The following is a 19,459-nucleotide window of genomic DNA, read 5'->3' as shown; positions in this document are numbered from 1 at the left end:
GGCGCTGTCTGCGCCCACCTCGACAGCCGCAGGGGGAACGAGCGCAAATGATCTTGATCGAGCAACACCGCTGCTTGTCACGCCTTGATCTGCTTTCATCAGTAGCTGCATTCGGACGTTGATCGCTGACGGCGCGGGTGTAAGCTCATCTCAGCGACGCGGCACGACAGCGATCCGTCCGCTGAACATACTCCTGGACACTCCGCGGCTTTCATCGATGTCAGACGAATCCAGCACCAAAAGCTGCAACGACTCGCTGCGGCTCATTGCTTGTACTGTATGTCGAAAAACCGCATCGAGCTTCGAACACGCCGCTGAGGCCCTACTTTGGGCTGAGCTATACATTCGCATATAAAAAGAGCCCCGCTTTTTCCTCACGTCGCCCGTAGCTCCGGTGCCTCACCCAATCACAATCTCCCCTGCGCTGTTCCGTGATCATGGTTCGAGTCCACACTCTTTCGGCCCCTCTGTGGCTGGCCACGTTCTTTTCGATCTTCACCCTAGCTTCGGCGACCAAAGAATTCGTCGAATTTCACCATCACCACACGTCTCACCATCATCATCCAGGGCATCATCATCATCATCATCGTCACCACCATCACCCTCCCAAGGAGGATCGCTCGACATCGAGACGCGTCTTTGGAAAGCGTTCACGCATCTGGACTCCTGCACAGGGTCCCTTCCGCACCTCTTCAGACGGCCGAGCACTTGAGCCGTTCCACGAAGCCAGTTTCCCCGGATGGACATTCGACCATGTCTACGACATCCCCCTTTGGGATGGCGGAGATCGCGCTGCCTGTCGCACTGCGCCCTCATCCCACACTCCCAAGGCTTTTCCGAGACTCAGCAGCGACTCAGGGAAGAGGCCGGATCACATGCGACGCGACACTCAAGGTGTCACTGGAACAAACTTCTGCTTGCACGGAAACGTCCCTGTCGACGTCTCCAACGCTTGCAAGACCCATCAGAAGAGAGTCATCCCGACCGGTGGTCAGGTCGACCACGGCATCGATGCGGGCGATAACGGGCATTTGGCGGCGGTCAATGCTGCGGATGGCAGCTGTGACGGCTCCCCCGCACTGCGAAAACGACTCGTCCCGTCGCCCGATCACATCGGAGAGATCGTCAGAAATGATATCAATGCTGATCAGGCGGTGCACTCGGCCCAGATGGGCGAAGGGTCGGGGACCACGGGCGACTCGGATGAAGGTGTGAACAACGAGGGCGCTGGCCTGGGCTCGTCCATCACTTCGCTCGTCGCTGGCCTGCTCTCTGGCCAGAGCTCGGGCTTTGGCGCCATCGAAGACGTTGTGAACCACGGCATCGGCTTGGGCAAGCAGGCAGGCGTGGCGCATGCAAACGACCATCCACCAGGCGCAACGGGCTTAGAAGCGCTCCAAGATGCCGGCGGACCCTCTTTGATCACTCAGGGTGGCGATGCGAATCAGGGTGCTCCAAGTGTGACCACTCAAGATGCGGCCAGCCCTCCTCCGGCACCAGCACGACGCAACATCGACGACCCCTACACCGCCTATCAAATCCTCACGCTCGTCACGGCGGCCTTTCGCGAGTCGGACGCGTCCATACCCCCACCTCCTCGCATCCGCATCTTCCCGCGCACCCCGCTTGGTCCGGCGATGATGATGATGGGCGGTGGGATGGGCGGCATGCAGATCCTGACGCAGATGATGCCCGTCATCCTCGCGGGCATCCAGGCGGGCGCCAAGATCGGTGTCGCGCTGCTGCAGTATTTGGAAGCGAGGGAGATCGAGAAGGCGCAGACGCAGGCGGCCAATCGTACCGCTATTGCGGCTGAGGCGGCGACGGCAAAGGGCTCAACGGATGTAGAAGTGGCGACGGGTGGGACACAACGGACGGGCTCGGAAGATGCGACGGGGGCAGCAAGCGCGGTAGGTGGGAAGGCAGCACGTCGTGCCCTCGAAACTTCCTCTCCGCTGTGGCCACGAACAGGCGATGAGGAATGCGACGGTAGCGCGGATCTGTGTGTCAGGCTGATGGAAGGGGCGTTTCCGTACTGTCGCTCTCTGAAGAAAGAGGAAGGATTGGTGGAATTGCTGGAGGGATGGAGTCGATTCGGCGATGCGTCGACGACGTTCACTAAGACCATGGCGGCGCACTGTACGGCAAAGTGTGTCGGATTTGTGCAGGCGGCCAGGGCGAGGGAGGGCTTTGTGGATCGGGCCAATAAATGTGCTGGCAACCCAAATCTCTTCGGCGAGCAAGAGGTGGGCAGCGTACCTGGCAGACCTGTCGCTGCCTTCGTTCAAAGACCCTATGACGGCGTTCATAATGTCAACGCCGCTAACAGCCTTGCCGCTGCCTGGATCAAAAGCCCCGACTATAGCGCTGGTAGTGTCGCCACCAAGCAGCGCCAGGGCAACGGCTCATCGCTATCCAGGCGATCCGTGTCGACAGCTCAGTGTCACGCCGGCTACCAGTCCCTCTTCACTAACGTCAAGCGTCCGGTGACCGCCTACGAGCACAAGCTCTTCGGCTCGGTCGTCTCGGACCCTTCCTCCTTTCTCCACTGGGGCCTCGTCCGTAGTGTATCCCAATGCCTCACGGCGTGCGACCAGACGGACGGCTGCGTCTTTGTCAACATCTACCAGCAAACGTTCAGCCTCGACAACCCTAGCATCAAGCTCACCACGCGCTCTGAAGAGGCACCAGCGAACGAGGATGCAGGCGAGGGCGAAGAGCGCAAGAAGCAATTCGCGCACCAGCCAGAGCGCAAGAAGAACTCGTTTGTGCCGGGCAACTTGACATGTGCGCTGTACTCGCGGTGCTTTGGCGAGTGCGAGGCGCGCATAGCCAGTGGTGGCGACTCGCCTGTTTGCTTCGAACGCTCGAGGGGCTTTTGCAAGTCGAAAGGTTGCGCCCAAGGGTAGGATTCCGTTCTCTAGGCCTCGGCAATACTATACATCCGTTGGCAGCCCTTCGAGTTCGGGCATCACACTCAGTCAGGTCCTCAGCAGAAGTGAACTCAGCTCGCAAAACCGTCTTGTTGAAACAAAACACGCGCTTGGATCAGTAAGCTGTTCGCAGCGATGCGCTGCGACTCGTTTTGCATTGCTACGCCTTTTCTTGTGCTGTCGCCGTCGACGGTGTCGTGGTATCTATGGTTTGTTGCTCTGAGGACTGCTGACTCTCCATCTGCTGAGCCCGACTTCTCGACCGGACAAACATCCAACTGAAGCCCAGCATTACACCACTGACCACGAAACAAGCGCCGCAGAATCCAATGGAAATGAGATACGCCTGCGCACCCTTTCTCCCCAGATGATCCTGACTGTAGTTGATCAGCGCAATCGCCATAGGTTGGCCGAATTGACCTGGGAGGACCATGACGAGCCAGAAGACCGCTAGTGCACTGGGCAGATCCCGGATCCCGACCACCTCGGCGGAGAGCGGGGCGACGCTCGACCAGATTGTCCCGCCCAACAGCCCCTGTGTGATAGCAAACACCACCAGCAAGCCAAACCCTCGGGCGGGCAGCCAGAAGGCGAAGCACGTCAGCCCCGCCAACGTCTGGATGATGATCGTACACGGATGTCGCCCAACCAAGTCCAGCAGGAATCCGCACAGTGGCCGCCCGACCATCTGCGCCGCAGCGAGGATGCTTAGCAGCGTCGACGCTTGCGCTTGCGTCAAGCCCAGACCGGAGCTCGCGAACGCAGCGAGTGAATAGATGGCCACGAAGTAGCCGACCATCGAAAACACGCCGAAGAGCAGCACGAAAGCGTACCCTGGATGGACGAGCCATTTGAGCTCGAGCGGGTTCTTGCGGATCCTCGCTGCTGTCGGTGGCAGTTCTGTTGTTTTGCGGAAGCGCGATGGGATGATGCGAAGCGTCTGCGGCTCGGTCGACTTCATCAGTGTGATGCAGGGGAAGAGGACGACGAGCGAGACGATTCCGTTGCAGATGAGTGCGTACTGGAGCGATTTGTGCGATATGAGGTAGCGTGTGGTGTTTGCGAGGATCAACCCGCCGAGACCGCTTCCTGCTGCCGAGAGCCCTTGCGCATAGCTGAGCTTGCGCTTGAACCACTGGCTCAATAGCGGCTGGGTCGGGATCATTACCAGTCCCAGACCTACGCCGAACACAAAGCCTTGGGTGAGGAGGAGCTGGACGTACGTCCGACTCAGTCCTGCGCCGATCTGACCGAGGGAGACAAGGACCATGCCCAGGTAAAGAGGCGTCTTAAACCAGCCACTCGAGCGCCAGAGCAGATTGACGAAGGGAGCAACCAGCATGCAGGACGAAATGGAGAGACCGCCCACGTAGGCATAGCGCATCGGCGTGGCGCCGGGAAAGTAGTCGTTCTGGAGGTAGTAGGAAAAGTAGACGCCGAAGGTGGTGTTGACGCCCCAGGTGGAGGCGTTGACGAAAATGCTGCAGACGACGTTGACCCAACCGTAGCCGCCTTCGCGGATTGTGAACGCGGCATCGGAGAGCTGCACGTTGTCCGTGGTCGAGAGGTCGGTGGAATTGGACGGGGTCGTGTCCATGGGGTCTTTCGACTCGGTCGACGATGTAGGTTGCGACCGTGTCGCTGATGATACGTCGACGGGGATTGACATATTGAAGATGTCTTTTTGTTTGCGGAGGTGGGAGCTGCTCTATGAGGTGCCTGTTGGAGTGTATTGTGATCGTGGGTCGGCGTCAACCTGTCGGCGGACGGCGCAAAAATTAATGGGCGAATGAACGAGACCGACTGTCAAAGTAATGAGTCTGACTCGACAGGACCATGTTAGAGTGCCCCACTGGATCTGCCCTTGTCTGTGGGTGGTGTTGGTGGTGACAAGGAGGGAGCCAACATCAAGCTGCGCAACTTCATGTCAACCCAAAGTGACAGCCTCTGATTGCGGGGAAGCCCGCTCTGCGCAGCGCGGTGTGACTCCGGCAAAGCGAGCAGTCGAAAATTGGTGGCGCCAAAAAGTATTGCCGGTCAAAACACCGACTTTTGCGCTGCGCTGCGCTGTTCTGCTGCCGCATTTCTAGCCGACGTGCAAATTTGGGATGTTAGACTGCGGACGAATGCCGCGGCATTGAGTGAGGAAAGCTCTGTTCGACAGCTGTCAAAGCTCCTCATCGTCTTGGTTCTCTTTGTCTCACCTTCCATCACATTGTTACGACTCCTCTGGCTGACTGTTCAGCGCATCTGGCTGGCTATACGCCCACAGGGACAAGGTGCGCGCGAGCTCGGATACTTTTTGTCATAGCAGGTATATTGGTGGTGTGCCGGCACGAACCCATGACATTGAATAATAGTACACGATCCGGCGCTCGCTCCCAGTCCATGGAGGCGAGGATAGTCTAATGAGAAAGAATGATAGTGGACCTGGCCCCGAACTCATTCACTGTGCTGCTATCCAAGCAGTCGGATGACGGTGGCGGCCTGATCCTGTTCCGGTCTCTATTCACTGAGTTCGGTGAGATCGAGCTCGTGGCTGAAGCTGGCGGGCTTCTCGAAGATGGGCACCTCCTTTTTGGTAGGCTCAAAGTCGTCCTCTGCGGTCGAATTGTCTGCCCTGAGACTGCGTCTCGAGTTGCCAGAGGACCAGACGTACCAGTGGGCGAGATCGCGCAGGCTGCCGTCGCCGTTGAACATGGCGTTGAGGCGGGATCCAAAGGCATCGGGTGGTCGCGACACGGGGAAGCTGCCAAAGTTCGAGGTGCGTTCAATGTAGCTCTGCGAGTTGAGCCAATTGGTCGCGTCCATGTGGAACTGCTTGATTTGCCGCTGGCTTCCTCCGGACGAGGAAGTGACGCCGTACTCGGTGATCCAGATAGGCAGGTTGAATCGGGCGCGCACCTGACGCACGTAGCGCTGGAGTCCAGCGAGGTCGTTCCAAGATCCGTACCAGTGGATGGCAATGAAGTCGACCGTGCACCCTTTCCTGCGGCAGATGTTCATAAAGCTGCCGAGCCAGTCCTGGTTATATACGATTTGAGGGGAACCGAGTCGAACACCACGCTTCTTCCATGGCTGAATTTCCTTCATCCACAGATTCGCCGCCGTGGTGGGGTCCAGATTCGACTGCCCGCTGATGTCAGGCTCATTGAAGCCGAGAAGCGCCGATGGTACGTTCTGGTTCATCTCTTGCTTGCGTTGGTTCCATTGGCTGTAGTACTTGGGACCCCAGAAGCAGGGGACGAATTCGAGCTTGCCGTTGAAGCGCGAGTTGGGGCCGTCTTGCCAGTGCCAGTACCACTCGATAAGGCCCTTGGCAACAGAAGGACCCCAGTTGTTGTTGGTGCCCCACGCGAGACCTCGTGATGCTGCGATGGTGGGGGAGGGAAGGAAAGTGATGAGTGCGACAAGCGCAGAGAAGAGAAGAGCGAGGAACTTCATCTTGAATAATACACAAGGACGACTCTGGCCAGCAGAGGTCGACGAGGTTGGAGGAGGTAGGTAGCGATAGAGGGTCGAGGGAACGGAAATCCGTGGTCTGTCAAGGAGGACGCTCTACTACTTATATGCCATGCAAAAGTGAGACCTGTTCGTTGCAAACTCAGGTACACTCCTTCGAGGGACAGCGCACGATACAGCAAGGGGAGCCATGCTAGAAGGCTGGCAGGAGAGCAAATTTTGCATGTCATGTCAGAGGAAGGCCCTGCTGAAAGGGACACACACATGCCGAGCAGGCAAGAAAGCTCCGTATAACCTGACGCTTCGATGCATAGATTGCATGAGATTGGACCTTGGACAGCGCAAATCGAGGGTGCCAAATGGCTATGACATCTGTACCCCTTTACAGCTGCACGTCGACATCCATTGTTGGTTTGTGTTCTTGCTCTCAACGTGAATCCGACATGTCCAAGCCTTGGCATGTCTCGGTGTCACGACGTAAGAAGAAGCGAACCCCTGCCTTGGGGCGGCCAAATCGAGGGTTGGCCGGCTAGCAGGCGGAGCGGGAAAATTAACCACCTATTGCATTGATTGGGTTTCAGGAAGGCAAAAAAGGAGGGTCTTGCTCTCCCATCGTCGAGCACACAATGTGGTCAAAGTTTCTTGACAGGTGCGAGCACATTACTGCCGCAGGGTAGGCGTACGCTCCCCAGCAACTGTAGCGGATATGGCTGTTGCTTGTTCAACGGCATCTAAGGGGGGACCATGGAGGGAGACAGAGCGCAAACCGCCGTGTAAATCGCGGCACGGCAATGCAGCTGCTTGAGGAAAGAGAGTGCATCGTTGGACACACAAAGGGCAGTGGCAGCGATGCTATGGTAATTGGTGCCGCACCAAGGCGTCGGCGGCGGCCGGGGCGACATCGGTGCGGCGTTCGACGAGCCAGCATCTCCAGCATCCTGCTGCGTGAAGAAGGCGTGACGACGGAGCCTCCAGCGTTCAGGACGGCGGCTGGCTCTCTCGGTCCAGCCGGCATATGCTAGCGAGAGGAGGCTCTCAGAAGCAGCGGCAGCAGCTTGGACTGGCGGCATGAAATCGATTTCATCCGGGCCAGGAGCGGGCGAGCATGAAAATCAGGGTTCTCTTCTCTGCCTTCTTGCCGCGTGTCGATCTGATCCTGAAACAAGAAACAAAACCAAAAAACAATTCGAAATTCCTTTCCGGTGCTGTGCTTCTGCCTGCCTGCTCCCACGCTCTGTCCTCGCTATGCTGGAAGTGCAGGAACAAGAATGGTCTCGCCAAGTTCACACGTGTGCCGCAACTCCTGGCATCTATAGCATGCAAGCGCCACCAGGTGGCGATACAGCCTCTGTCTGTACGCGGGCGTAGCTTGGCCTTTCCTTGGCTTGGAGGCTTTGACCCGGCGACACTAGCAATAGGAGGATCAAGCTAGTCCCTCGCCGATGCTAGCATCGAAGCACCGCCATCCTCATTTCCTGCAAGCCTTGCCATGCGACTCCGCGGGCTCGCCAACCCCTGACTGCAATGCCGGTCGCATTACAACCCGCGAGGACTTGGCGACGCCATCGAGAGATCAGAAAGTGAAGCTCGCATGAGAACAAACGTACGTCTCGATGCTGGACGAACAGTGAGTTGTCCCGATGACCTTTGTGCCGAGCGCGAAGCGACGACGAAGCGAGACGGTCGATGTCGAGCTAGCATCGCTGCTCACGCCATTCCATTTGACGAAGAACGAGTCTGTCACCAACGGCATGAAAAAAACAGGGGCCCAACCGAGGGCTCACAAATCACCGCAAGGCAGGGGCGATCTCGTCGATCCCAATCATCTACCCTCGGCTCGACGTGTGGGTAAGCGAGCGAGCGCCAATGATCGTCATGGCAAACGGCGGTCTGTTTGCAAGGTCATGCATTGCATATAGTGGGTTTGCCACGGCACGATGGCGTGAAAGAGAAGAAGCGAAACCCCTTTGAGGTGAACGCGTTCAAGGGCGCGCGCGGAGTTGCAAATGTCCTTCGCGTAAAGGGGCCACGCGATTTTGTTCTTAAGAAGACTGAGAAAACAAAAAGCAGGGTGCAACCCCCAAATGAAGAGAGGTGGTGTCGAGATCATACCATTCTGCTGGGTTGACCTAGCGTCGCGCAAAGAACTTGTCCAACGCTCGCTTCTTTTTGCTCGTGTTGGCTGTGGAGGGGGCTTGCGATGCCGACGATGCCGTAGAGGGCGCCGCTGGTGCTTGCGATAGTGACACGGCAAAGTGCCAATCCTGATGCTCGTCTTTCAACTTTTCGACCAGATACGGCTTTTCGAACCATGGCGAGTCGGATGGCGCTTTGAAGAGCTGCGAGCATTCGGGACAACGCCATTCTGGCTCCTCCTCCCGATGCCCTTCTCCCGATCCCGCTTGCTTCTCGTCGCCATTCGTTCCTTCGTCTTGTGGCAGAGTAGGTGTCTCTTGCTCTCGAGTGTCCTCGCTCTCGATGGACAGACGGTCTTCCTGCCTTGGTGTTGCTTGCGACTGTTGTTGCCTGCTTTGCGTTTCAAACATGGCATCAAGTCGATTGCGCTTCTTCTTCTTCTTTGGCGAGGGCTGTTCCTCGACTCCAGCTTCTGCTGCCGGCCTTGTCGTTCCCGCTGTTGTTGCTGATGAGGAGAACGGCGATATCGATGCCGCATTCGTTGCACCGAGAAAGCCTGCGATCCCACGCTGACCCACTTCGCCCTCTGCCAGACCTCCAAAGCCGAGAGCGATTGTCAACACCTTTGCCTCTCCAAATCCGGACGATCCCAGTCCCAAGCCCAACGCGTCGCCCAGGCTCTCCTCCCACAGCTTCTGACCCTTCTTGAGAATCACCTTGGCCAGCTCATCCTGGCTGTTGGGATTTGAGAATGGGAATGCTGTCTGTCGACTGCGCGGTACAGATCCAGCCCGGATGTACCTCAGTACGAGTGTCTTGGGCCACAGGTTGATCCTTTCTTCTCTCGCCTCTCGCAGTCTGATAGCCAGCTCCGTCGCGAGGATGTTGAGCCAGTGCATCGCCTCTTCAGGCTTGGTGATGGCCGGTCGGACGGACTTGCTGGCCAGCATAGTCTGGTTATTGACTCGTTCCCGCACCTCGCTGTAGTCGATCCCGCGAAGGACGTTGTACACCCATCTCGCTTCTTCGCCGAATTTAGCTTGCATCTCGTCCAGCCCGACCTCCCAGAGATCGGACACGGTGGCAGAGTTCCACTCAACTCCCATCGCTGTTCCCAGCTTGCCGCCGAGAAAGCGGATCTTTTGGAACGGCAGGGACGAAAAGAAGTTGGCCACCGAGCAAGGACGCATGATGGTCTGACCGTTAGGCTTGCGCCAAGACGAGCAGAGCTTGGAGAGCGTCTTGTTGGAGCCGATGCCGGCGGAGGTGGTGTATCCGAGCTCGTCAAGCACATTTTGTCGGACGCGATTCATGAGCTCGGCACCCAGAGCTAGAGCGACGTCGGTCCAGGTTGTCTCGCCGTACTCGATGCGGTCCCACAGTGCGGCTTCCGAATCGAGATCACCAGGCTGACTGGAGGATGGGTCTGTGAGCCGGTCCTGGTCAGAGCCCCACGATGGTGGAGCTTGCTTGTCTTTGGACTTGTCGTCCTTCACTTCGCCGGTCGTCTCGGTGTTGCTCCCTGCGTCCAACCTCGGGTAGTCGTTCGGCAATTCTGGTAAAGGAGCGGAAACAATGCCAGCTCCAATAGGTGCATCCACGAGCAATGCACCCTTCGCTACCGCCTTCTCAGGACGCCCGATGCCAGTAGCCTTGCCGACATCACCCGACTTGGGTACGACATACCCAAGCTGCTTCCACTGTTTTAGACCTAGCCTCGGTGGAGGCGGCAATGGTTGGTCCATGCCCTTCGCCCCTGTGACAGCATCATCTGGTGGGGGGTGCGCCAGATGCGGAAAGCGTTCAATCATGAGCTTCCGCACTTCAATCGTGAGGTCGAAGTACGACTCGTCGATGCTCGCCTTCTCCACCGCTCCGAGTGGGCACGTCTTTTTGAAGATAGTCAGAATCTTGGTGCTTTCCCTTCGATACGGGTCCAGACTGACTTTGTGGGTTTCAGGCTTGGGATCGTCATGGTACTCGGCCCTGTTGATGCCGTGTGCGTAGGTTGCGACGTGGACGAGGTGCAAATCGGGGCATTTCTTGAGCGCTTCTGGGATGCTCTCGAAGCGGGACACGCCCGCGTCGCGAGCTGGGTAGTTGACCGCGATGAGACCTTGCCATTGTTGTACGGCTATTGGAACGACTGTGGCGTCAAGTCCTAGTCGAGATGCTTCAAATTGAGCATAGGCGGCGTCGACATCGCAATGTGCGACGACGCGGAGAGGATTGGTTGGGTTGAGAGTGCCTGCAGAGAGGAGGTGCCTGTAGGTGATGGTTGGCCACGGTGGCGGACCGGAGCTGTGTACCGCCGATTCGAGATTCGTATGAGAGGGTACGGGCACATGTGTCGGTTCCGGCGACTTCAACGAGGGTGCTTTGTCTACCAAGCTGCTGCGGTCATCGATGGCTGGAAGATCGGGGAGGAGGTGCTCCTTGACGTCTGCGATATCAGATGTGACCGCTGCATCCGAGAATGGCGATGCTGACGAGCTTGCGACTGATGTATTGGCGAAGATGCCGGACCCATTGGAAGACAGAGCATCGTACCGACGCGCGGCCTTCTTGGGAGAGGTCATCTTGTGCGAGGGTGGCGCATCTATGGTGCTGTGAAGATGGAGCAATGCATGCGGCGAGCGCTACGACGCCATGATGGAGCGGTGTGAGGTACGGCTACCCTGGTCAGACGTCTGTAACGCTTGTCAGGTGGTGTGCTGATGGTGAGGGTCCCCGAAGAAGTTAGGTCTTCGTCCTCGCAAGACCAAGCTCGACGGTGTCAGGGTCTCTGGTGGAGGCTGAGTTCAGAAAAGCAACACCGAGCCGAAAAAAGTTGAGGTTGCAGAGCGCGTCTTCTGAACTCAGCGCGTTTGCCGCCATCAACTTTACGCGACCGTCCACACTGGAGGCAGGGTCCACAACGCTTCCTCAACGAGACTTTCACCGACCCTCATCACGGAGGCGAAAAGTGTCTCGAGCTCCTCATTGAGCGATGCAAATGCGCAGATGATTGAGTGTCTGCATCCGAGACGTGCTCTGTACAATGCGCTTCCTGACTGTTCCGATCAACGTGTCTTCAGTCCCGTCGGGATCGATGCCTGGACGAGTGATCATCCCGATGTGGATGACGCTCAGAAGTATCTGCCGCATGTCTCGGATTCTCATCTTCTCTTCTTCCATCATTCCTTGAGGGCGAGACCTTTGATCTGCGTCTGTCGTCTTCGTCCTCTCGTCGACGGTGTCGGCTCGATGTCTCTGGCGACCTGCTCCTGCTTCGGCTGCTGCGTCTGTGTCTGTGTTCGCGATGGCGTCTGTCCTCGGGGTCGTGGTCTCTGTGTCGATGTGAGCGGTGACGATGTCGATCGTCTCCATCGTCACCCCTGTGTCGGCTCGAGTGGTGATGTCTATGTCGGCGGTCTCTGTCCTGGTCCGACTCGTCCTCCCTCCGGCTCTTCTTTCCCTCTTCCGTCAAATCAGCTTCACCGGCAGCAGCACGTCGTCTCCTCACCTCATCCCTAGCGAACTTCCTCGCAAGCTTCTTGTCCGCCTCGGAAACCTCTTCCCCCTGCTTCCCCCAGCGCTTGCCATCCTTCATCACCTCCGTATTTGCTCCCGTCCCTCCGCTCCTCCCGACACCACCGGATCCGCTTGCCAGCCGCTCGCCGACCCTCACCTCCGCCCCCGCACCCCCTGTGGGAGGAGCCTTGCCCAGCTTGGCGTACAACGCAGCCATCTCCGCCTCTTTGATCTTCCGCAGCTCCTCGCGCCTCTCATCGGCTGCGTTCGACGAAGAAGCGTCCTTGTTGTACCAGTTGATGTCGCGTCCGTCCTGCCAGCGACCGGTGGGCGCTGCGACCGAGTTGCCGAGGTAGAATTCGCGGTCTTTGGACTCTTTGACCTTGTCCCAGCTGAACTCGGCCGCTCCTCCTCGTGCGCCACCGCGCGTCGGATGGTACATCGTGCGGCAGGTTGGGGATGTTACTCTGGTCTTGATAGATGTGATGATGAGAGGAGAGAAGAGAAGGAAGGGGCGGTTTTGGCGGTTATGCCTCCACTCAGCGAAATTTGGCCCACCCACGCGGGTCTCGGACACCATCTCTTGGCGCTTCGCCCTCCCACTCACTCACACAGACACACGAAGTCGATATCAAGTAGATATCTTTCATTTGCTCTTCCCCAGTCTCGCACGCCCTCCCTCACTTGTCATGCTTCTTCATCGTCGGCGTCTCGTGATCGCTCGTCAGCTCGTCCAGTCCGATCTTGACCAGCTTTCCATCCAGATCACCCTCGCGGTACACCTCGACGATTCGACCCAACAACTCGCTCGTGCTCACCCCGTCCGTCCTCCTCGTCGGCAAGAACCGCCCCTGTCTCTTGACAAACGCATAGATATCGTCCATGCCGACACCTCCGTAGGGCAGGTCATCGTGTGCGATGTAATCAATCTCGAGCGTGTCGATGAGCTTCTGGTCGACCACCCACGGTGCGTCCTCCAGCACCTCGTCCACCCAACGACAATTGCGTACGCACTCGTAGCGTTCTTGACTTGTGAGCACCGGTTTGTTCTTGTGCTTGCCGCACGAATGACTGCTTACGACCCCGACGATGAGGTGCACGGAAGGGAACGACAGCTTTGCCTGGCGCAATTGGAGGGCGTGCGCGTAGTGGAACAGGTCGTAGACACCGTCGGCGTAGATGCGGGTGGGACGCTCGCGTCCTTCGGCGTCGTAGCGCTTGGGTGGCGGGTTGATGGCGTAGTCCCGTCGTGGGTCTGGGTTGAAAATGGCTTCCGAAACCCAGTGCTGGATCTCTTCGGCGGTGGGGATCGAGGATGGTTGGAAACCGCCTTCATCCACGTTGTCGCCGTCGGGGTGGCAGTCGGCGTGTCGAGTCCCCATGGTCTGGATGTAGGAGCGCGAAGAAGCCTGCTTGGGCGCAGTGCTCTTGCTGACAGGCGCGCTCGATGCGTGGGCTGATCGTGCGGGCAATTCGCGTTGCGACGGCGCCAGGTTGGACGAACCTGCAGCAATTTGAGCAGAGATGGGCGTGCGAGCAGCGTACTCGACGTCGCCGTCGTTGCCGCCATCCGTGTTGTTGCCGCCTTCATCGCCGGCACCGTCCTTGAGCTCGGCCCGACGTGCTGATGCGTGAGCGGCATGGTGCGAAGAGGAGACCTTGCGCTTCGAAGCAGCTTGTGGCACTCCAATAGGATCCGCCACGGGTGCATTGTCACTCGCCTGTTGCGCTTTGGGTGTGGAAGCGGCGGCGGTACCGCCAGTGAGGGCTGTTGCGATGCCTGATGCGCCCGAGGACGAGAAGGGATCGGCGGCGCTCGCCTGGGGCTTGGCGGTTGCCGCACCGGCAGGACCACCAGTGGGAGGCGGCAGAGCGCCGAGGTTGAGGTTGGCTCCTGCAGAAGGCTTGCCCGATTTGGACGCCTGCCCTTCTGCTGTACCTGCTTGCCTCTGTGCAGCCACAACCTTGGGTAAAAGCTCAGCAGACGAGCTGCTCGACAGTGCTACGCTGGCATTGGCGAGAGTAGCGCCCACGGATGGACGGATGTATCGATCGTCATCATCGGAAGAAACTTCCTTCCTGCGATCCGATGCTGTCGAGAACGGCTGCTGGCCCGCAGAGGGAGACACAAAGCCGTGTGATACGTGCGACTGACCGCCTCTAGCGCCGCCTGCCAGAGGAGCACTGGAGGTCGCCGCTGCCACTCGCGGTGGACTTGTGCTAGCAGGCGTCCTGTCGTCGTTCACAGTGTTGGGTTTGAGCTGATGCTGCAGCTTGGAAGGCTGATGCAGTGCTGCAGAGTCAATCAATGCCTGGTCTCTGTCATTGGGCGGGATGGAGGAGAGCGACGAAGAGATTGGCACGTTGGACAGCGAAGTGGTGCTAGCGTCCGGCTGATGACGGCGGAGCGATGCGATGGATGCATTGTCGTCAAAAGTCTCTTCTTGGTCGTCATTGTCCTCCTCGGAAGCGTCTCGCGAAGAGGAGATAAAGTTGTTGGCATCATCGTCCTCATTCTCGAGCTGGAGCTGAGCGAGCTGCGCGGGCAAATGCTTCTTCTTGCGTCGTGCAGGATCGGCGATATGATGAGCGTGATGGTGGTGATGATGGTGGTGATGCGGAGGATGTTGCTGTGCCCTTGTTGCCGACGTGACTGGTGGAGCCACGTTGGCGGCACTGCTACCGCTGCCGGTGTCGGACATTCTCGATGTGCTGATGGACGTTGATGTAAAGATTCGAATATGTAGAGCCTGCCTGGCTTAAAGACAGCTCCGAAGCGCTACGTTCAAGAGCGCCTTTGACAAGCTGATAGAGGCTTCTATCCTACGAAGAAGAGGCTTCGAATGCGATGTAACGGTCCTGGCGGGCGAGTTGCAGAAGAGCTCGACGTATGTACCGCGATCAAGTTGCGTTTTGACTCGGGTTGGAGGAAGCGATTTGACGTTGATTCGCTGTCCAGTCAGTGGTGTGGGAAGCAAAGATGAAGAGCGATATGCTATCGAGTCGACGATAGGCACTGGGAGCTCCTCCACGCTCTATGCTTTGGCAACGTGCGTGATGTCTGAGTGAGCAGCTTTCAATTGGCTGCCTCCCTCACGCCCGCGACTCGACTCGAAGCGGTTCCTCGCTTTTTCTCTCTCGTGTCTTTTTCCAAAAAAGTGACGTTGTGGCTCTCACAAATTTAGAGCTGACGTCCGTGCGAAACCGATGCCCTCTGAGCTCCCGATATGCCACCTGCGCCCGATCTGACCATGCTGCTACTTGGCCATCATAGTCAGATCACGGATTGCCGGCGGTCAGCGTGCTGGTGTTAGAGGAATGCCATAGATTGTTCCAATTGGTGCAAGTCAATTGCGAACACGACTACGTTGAGCGCTTCCGCTGCCACTGCCGCTGCCGCTGCTCTCATAGTCATCCCGCTCCTTCTCCACAAAGGAATCTTCATCCTCCTCGTCAAACAACACATGGCTCGGCTCCAGCTCGTCTGACACTCGCTTGACACCGGCTTCCTTCAGCGCATGAGACTGCTCTGTCGAGCGGAGAGCTATGGTCTCGCCTTTCTGTCTCGCACCCTCGTGGCCGTTTCCCAGACTGAGACGTGCGTACAGCGCGCTGCTTGCCTGAGCTTCCCCATCGCCGCCTCTTGCCAGAGCTGCATTCCTTTTCGCAGCACCGTATCGGCCGCCATACCCCACATACAGGTCGACCAACACGTTGATCCAGAAGAACATGAGCATGGAAGCGCTGAAATCGATCAAACCCCAGGTGGCGTGGTCGACGCCTCGTGCGTCTGCCCAACGCAGCTCCTCGTCCGTCGCTGACATAAACAGCACTCCTGACGCGACCAGCAGATACGGCGGCAGATACTGAAACGCTCGTATGGGGTACCAGCTGCCGTTGACCGCTTCGTTGCTGGCCACTGCTGCATCGGGGGATTCAGCGGTGCTACCCGTGGGTCGATCCTGCAGAACAAAGCAAACCTCGATCATTCGCGCGATGCCCGCACCCATGAGCGCGTATCCAAACAGCGAATGCACCATCGTCGAGATCATCAACTCTTGCGAGTGCGCGCTCATCGCCCAGCCCGTTAGCGCGATGATGATGGCTGGGAAAACGTTTCGTCGCCCACCGCGGCTGAGCCAGATGCCCACCGCACCGCCTGCCCACCACAGCACACCCATGAGGGTATGTTGCAGATCCTTGTGCGTCCACGGCCCTCCGTGATGCTCCGTAAAGGTGTTGACAATCCCCCATAGCATGATGACCCACGAGTCGAACCATTCTTGACTCTGACCGCGGCGAGACAGCCAATCGCCCCCTGCCTTCATCATGATCACCAGAATCGCCGCGTATGCTTGGAAGGCCGAGCCCATGATGTAGTGCGCTAGACACTGACCGAGATGTCCGCCAAAGCACCATGATTGGAGGGTGGACACGCCAAACACCATCTGGACCCAGCCGACGATGGGGAAGCTCTTGCCGAGGATGCCGTGGATGAGGACGAGTTTGGGGCGAAGCCGTTTCTCCGGCAGATGAAGCTTGAGATATACACCGAGCGCGGTCTGTGCTGCGAGGTAAAAGACGAGGAGCGAGGCCATGGTGCCGTGCGCGGTATGCGGAAAGGAGCGGCCGCCGTGGCCGTGACCGAGAAAGTAGCCGCCGACGGTGAGGGCGAGCGAGGTGGTGGCCACGGGCACGTGAAGTCGATGTCGCACCATGCCAAGCACCATGGCAAGTGGGAACAGAGCAAACCAGGCGAATGTCTGAATGGCAATGTGGATCCAGAGAATGCTATCGATGGGTACTGAGGTGTCCGCCGGTCCGTGTTGGTGATGCTCGTGGGCTTGAACCGAGGAGAGCATGGCGAGCACCGCACCGCTCGCCAGCAGCGCTTTCCTCGACATTAGACTCGATGTCATCATCGGCGCCGATGAAGGGTGCCGCATCGTCAACTGGGGAGGCTGGCCCTCAGAGCTGTCGGTGTTAGACAAGAAGCTTCGACGCTGAGCAGAGGAAGGACCTGACCCTTCTTGACAGCTCAGCTGCAAGGGTTCAATTCGCGGCTCGTTCGTGCCGAAGGCTCGTTCATTTTTCTCCCTGCGGCACGCCACGGTGATGTGGCGATCTTACAGCGCGATATCAGCAATTTATTGCACAGCTATCCGGGCAACCGCGGGGAAGGTATGCAGGGTCAAGGCGGGGCTTTCATCTTGTTGCAGCTCACACTTGTGTGGGTCCGTCTGATCTTCCACCATCCCACCGCACAGGCATCTGCGCTCATCACTCTCAGCCGTAGCATGTGACCTCTCTGCTCAGTGGCTTAGAGCTGCACCTCTAATCGCGAAGTAGCATGGATCGAACCCTCGCTCGTCCAATCATCAACCTCGCCATCAATCTCGCCCTTCGTTCAACGCATCTCGTCAGCTGGCTCACCAAGCCCCTCCGCTCTCTGCCACGCATGTGGTTCCCCGTGCTCGTCTTCTCCGCGTCCTACCTGTTGCTCGACGCTGTTGCGGCGCTGACCCTGTCACGCCTCATCTACATCTGCGTGCGCAACACCTTTCGGCAGCTGTGCACCTGCTTTCGTGCCCGCCTTCAAGCGCGGCTATCATCACGATCAGCAGCGCTGCACGCAAACCTTCTGCTACTGGGAAGCAACACCTGGCCGAGTGGAGAGAGTATCGTACCCAGCACGCAGTGGAACGGTGGCGGTATTGGCGGTACCAATCTTCCGGACAGCGCGGCGAGCAACAGCGGGACCAGTAGGGTACTAAGACCCTTCGCGCATCGACTAGAGAGGATATCAACGGCAACGAATACGACAAGAGCAGAAGCGAACGGCGAAACAAGTCCAACAACGGCAGCGCAGAGGAGGGACTGGATCGCAGTGACCGACCCGCAGCGTCGAATCGAGGTGCCCGTGTACCCGGAGATCAGCAGCCTGGTCAACGTGCTGACGTACGAAGCGCTCGATACGCGCGTCGGGCATCGGCTTCGCACCTTTGCTCGTTGGGCAACTCGATTCATTCGCATCAACGACGACAGCTCGGATACTCAGCTCTGTTCACCAACAGTCTCATCTCAGGGCACAACGCCACAACTCCTCCCAACAGAGACGACGACAATGGCACCGCTGATCTTCCACACGCTCCCGGAGGAGCTCATATCACACATCCTTCTTCTCGCCGCCTGCCCGTCTCTCTCACCGCATGAACCGCGGTCCTCGCCCACATCGATCCTCCTCCTCTCCCGCCGGTATTACAACCTCATCCTCCCGCGTCTCTACCACTCTGTCTCGTTGCACACGCCCTCATCCTTCCGATCATTCCGCGTCACGCTTGCACTGCACAATCCATCCCTCGGGCGCTTCGTACGCAAGCTGCAGATCGGTTCGTCGGAATTCGACTCATCGGGCTACTGCCCCTCTGCGCTCGCCGACCATGGCCCGCTCAGCGTTGGGATCGAACAGATGCTACTTGCCTCTCCGCGACTCGAAGAGCTCAGTCTAGACCTGTTCAGCATGGGCGCACTGCACACGGGCACCATCGCACGGCTCGAAAAGGGTCCCCAACCAACACGACTCTGCACAGAGCTCACCACCATCCCGTACTTGAGTTTGCCAACATTCGAAGATTTGCGCGAGCTAGAGTTGCTAGTGTTCGGAATGGACGATGCTACTGCGAGGGAGTTGAGGGTGACACTGCCGTTGTTGGAGAGGCTGGAGTTGAGATTGGTGACGAGGAGAAGAGGGAGTGCGTTTAGGGATGGACAGGATACGTGGAGCCCAACACAGCTGCCCACGTTCGATGAGGAGGAGGATGGAGATGTGGACGAAGAGGTTCAGGAGGAAGATCGGAACACAGAAGCGGACATTAGTAGAGGGAGGGATGACGGGGATGTATTTCAGCTGGAGAGCGACATGCAGGAGTTTATCGAGGCACTGCATTTGCTCAGGACTTGGCCGGGAGGTGACGAGCGGATGGGGAAAACGCTGAAGGAGATCACAGTTTTCGCTTGGCCAAGCGCCGTGAGGAGGTTGAGAAAGACATTTGGAGAGGTACAAGTGCGGAGGAATGGGGACGGGGCGGTGGAGACGCCGATTCGGATTGAGCTAGACAGAGGTTATCTGCTCGGTCCGAGGCGAGGAGCGCACGTCTTGTGGCGCAAAGATCGAGCGAGGGCAGCGTGGGCGACGTGAGGAGGATGGTCGCTGCTTTGTATTGTATCACGATCTTGATGACGATGAGGTGTGTCGATCGCTCTTGCCTGGATGAGGTGTGTGCGGGATGGGAGGTCTTGTGTGCGGAACATCGAGGACGCTGCAAAGTGCGGGTGGAGCGATGGCGTCGATATTTTCGGAGGCCATTTGCAGAAGTGCGGAACAGGTGCGGGATGTAACCATGTCGACATTCCCT

The 19,459-nt window shown here is 58.2% G+C and overlaps 8 protein-coding genes across 8 annotated transcripts; 2 read left to right on the top strand and 6 right to left on the bottom strand.

Annotated features, from left to right (window-relative positions):
* Nucleotides 1–875: 875 nt before the first annotated feature.
* Nucleotides 876–2,909, top strand: PSEUBRA_000116 (uncharacterized protein; the record flags this gene model as incomplete). The annotated part of the gene is made up of 1 exon (XM_059464314.1): nt 876–2,909. One exon carries the CDS (start codon nt 876–878, stop codon nt 2,907–2,909), a length of 2,034 nt encoding a protein of 677 aa, XP_059320944.1.
* Nucleotides 2,910–3,093: 184 nt separating this feature from the next.
* Nucleotides 3,094–4,602, bottom strand: PSEUBRA_000115 (Major facilitator superfamily; the record flags this gene model as incomplete). The annotated part of the gene is made up of 1 exon (XM_016435725.1): nt 3,094–4,602. One exon carries the CDS (start codon nt 4,600–4,602, stop codon nt 3,094–3,096), a length of 1,509 nt encoding a protein of 502 aa, XP_016294723.1.
* Nucleotides 4,603–5,438: 836 nt separating this feature from the next.
* Nucleotides 5,439–6,377, bottom strand: PSEUBRA_000114 (Glycosyl hydrolase; the record flags this gene model as incomplete). Its single annotated transcript, XM_016435719.1, has 1 exon — nt 5,439–6,377. The coding sequence occupies one exon, from the start codon at nt 6,375–6,377 to the stop codon at nt 5,439–5,441; it is 939 nt and encodes a 312-aa protein (XP_016294722.1).
* Nucleotides 6,378–8,524: 2,147 nt separating this feature from the next.
* PSEUBRA_000113 (DNA-repair protein, UmuC-like protein) lies at nt 8,525–11,110 on the bottom strand (the record flags this gene model as incomplete). Its single annotated transcript, XM_059464313.1, has 1 exon — nt 8,525–11,110. The coding sequence occupies one exon, from the start codon at nt 11,108–11,110 to the stop codon at nt 8,525–8,527; it is 2,586 nt and encodes an 861-aa protein (XP_059320943.1).
* A 597-nt stretch (nt 11,111–11,707) lies between these two features.
* On the bottom strand, nt 11,708–12,486 carry PSEUBRA_000112 (Kinase phosphorylation domain protein; the record flags this gene model as incomplete). The annotated part of the gene is made up of 2 exons (XM_059464312.1): nt 11,708–11,860; nt 12,037–12,486. The coding sequence occupies 2 exons, from the start codon at nt 12,484–12,486 to the stop codon at nt 11,708–11,710; spliced, it is 603 nt and encodes a 200-aa protein (XP_059320942.1).
* Nucleotides 12,487–12,724: 238 nt separating this feature from the next.
* On the bottom strand, nt 12,725–14,746 carry PSEUBRA_000111 (Cytidyltransferase-like domain protein; the record flags this gene model as incomplete). Its single annotated transcript, XM_059464311.1, has 1 exon — nt 12,725–14,746. One exon carries the CDS (start codon nt 14,744–14,746, stop codon nt 12,725–12,727), a length of 2,022 nt encoding a protein of 673 aa, XP_059320941.1.
* A 645-nt stretch (nt 14,747–15,391) lies between these two features.
* PSEUBRA_000110 (protein of unknown function DUF2427) lies at nt 15,392–16,966 on the bottom strand (the record flags this gene model as incomplete). Its single annotated transcript, XM_016435731.2, has 1 exon — nt 15,392–16,966. The coding sequence occupies one exon, from the start codon at nt 16,964–16,966 to the stop codon at nt 15,392–15,394; it is 1,575 nt and encodes a 524-aa protein (XP_016294718.2).
* Nucleotides 16,967–17,394: 428 nt separating this feature from the next.
* On the top strand, nt 17,395–19,242 carry PSEUBRA_000109 (uncharacterized protein; the record flags this gene model as incomplete). Its single annotated transcript, XM_059464309.1, has 1 exon — nt 17,395–19,242. One exon carries the CDS (start codon nt 17,395–17,397, stop codon nt 19,240–19,242), a length of 1,848 nt encoding a protein of 615 aa, XP_059321030.1.
* Between the last annotated feature and the right edge of the window lie 217 nt (nt 19,243–19,459).

The sequence above is a fragment of the Kalmanozyma brasiliensis genome, assembly GCF_000497045.1.
Source record: "Kalmanozyma brasiliensis GHG001 unplaced genomic scaffold PSEUBRA_SCAF1, whole genome shotgun sequence".
NCBI lineage: Eukaryota > Fungi > Basidiomycota > Ustilaginomycetes > Ustilaginales > Kalmanozyma > Kalmanozyma brasiliensis.
This window is presented reverse-complemented; position numbering and strand designations above follow the sequence as displayed.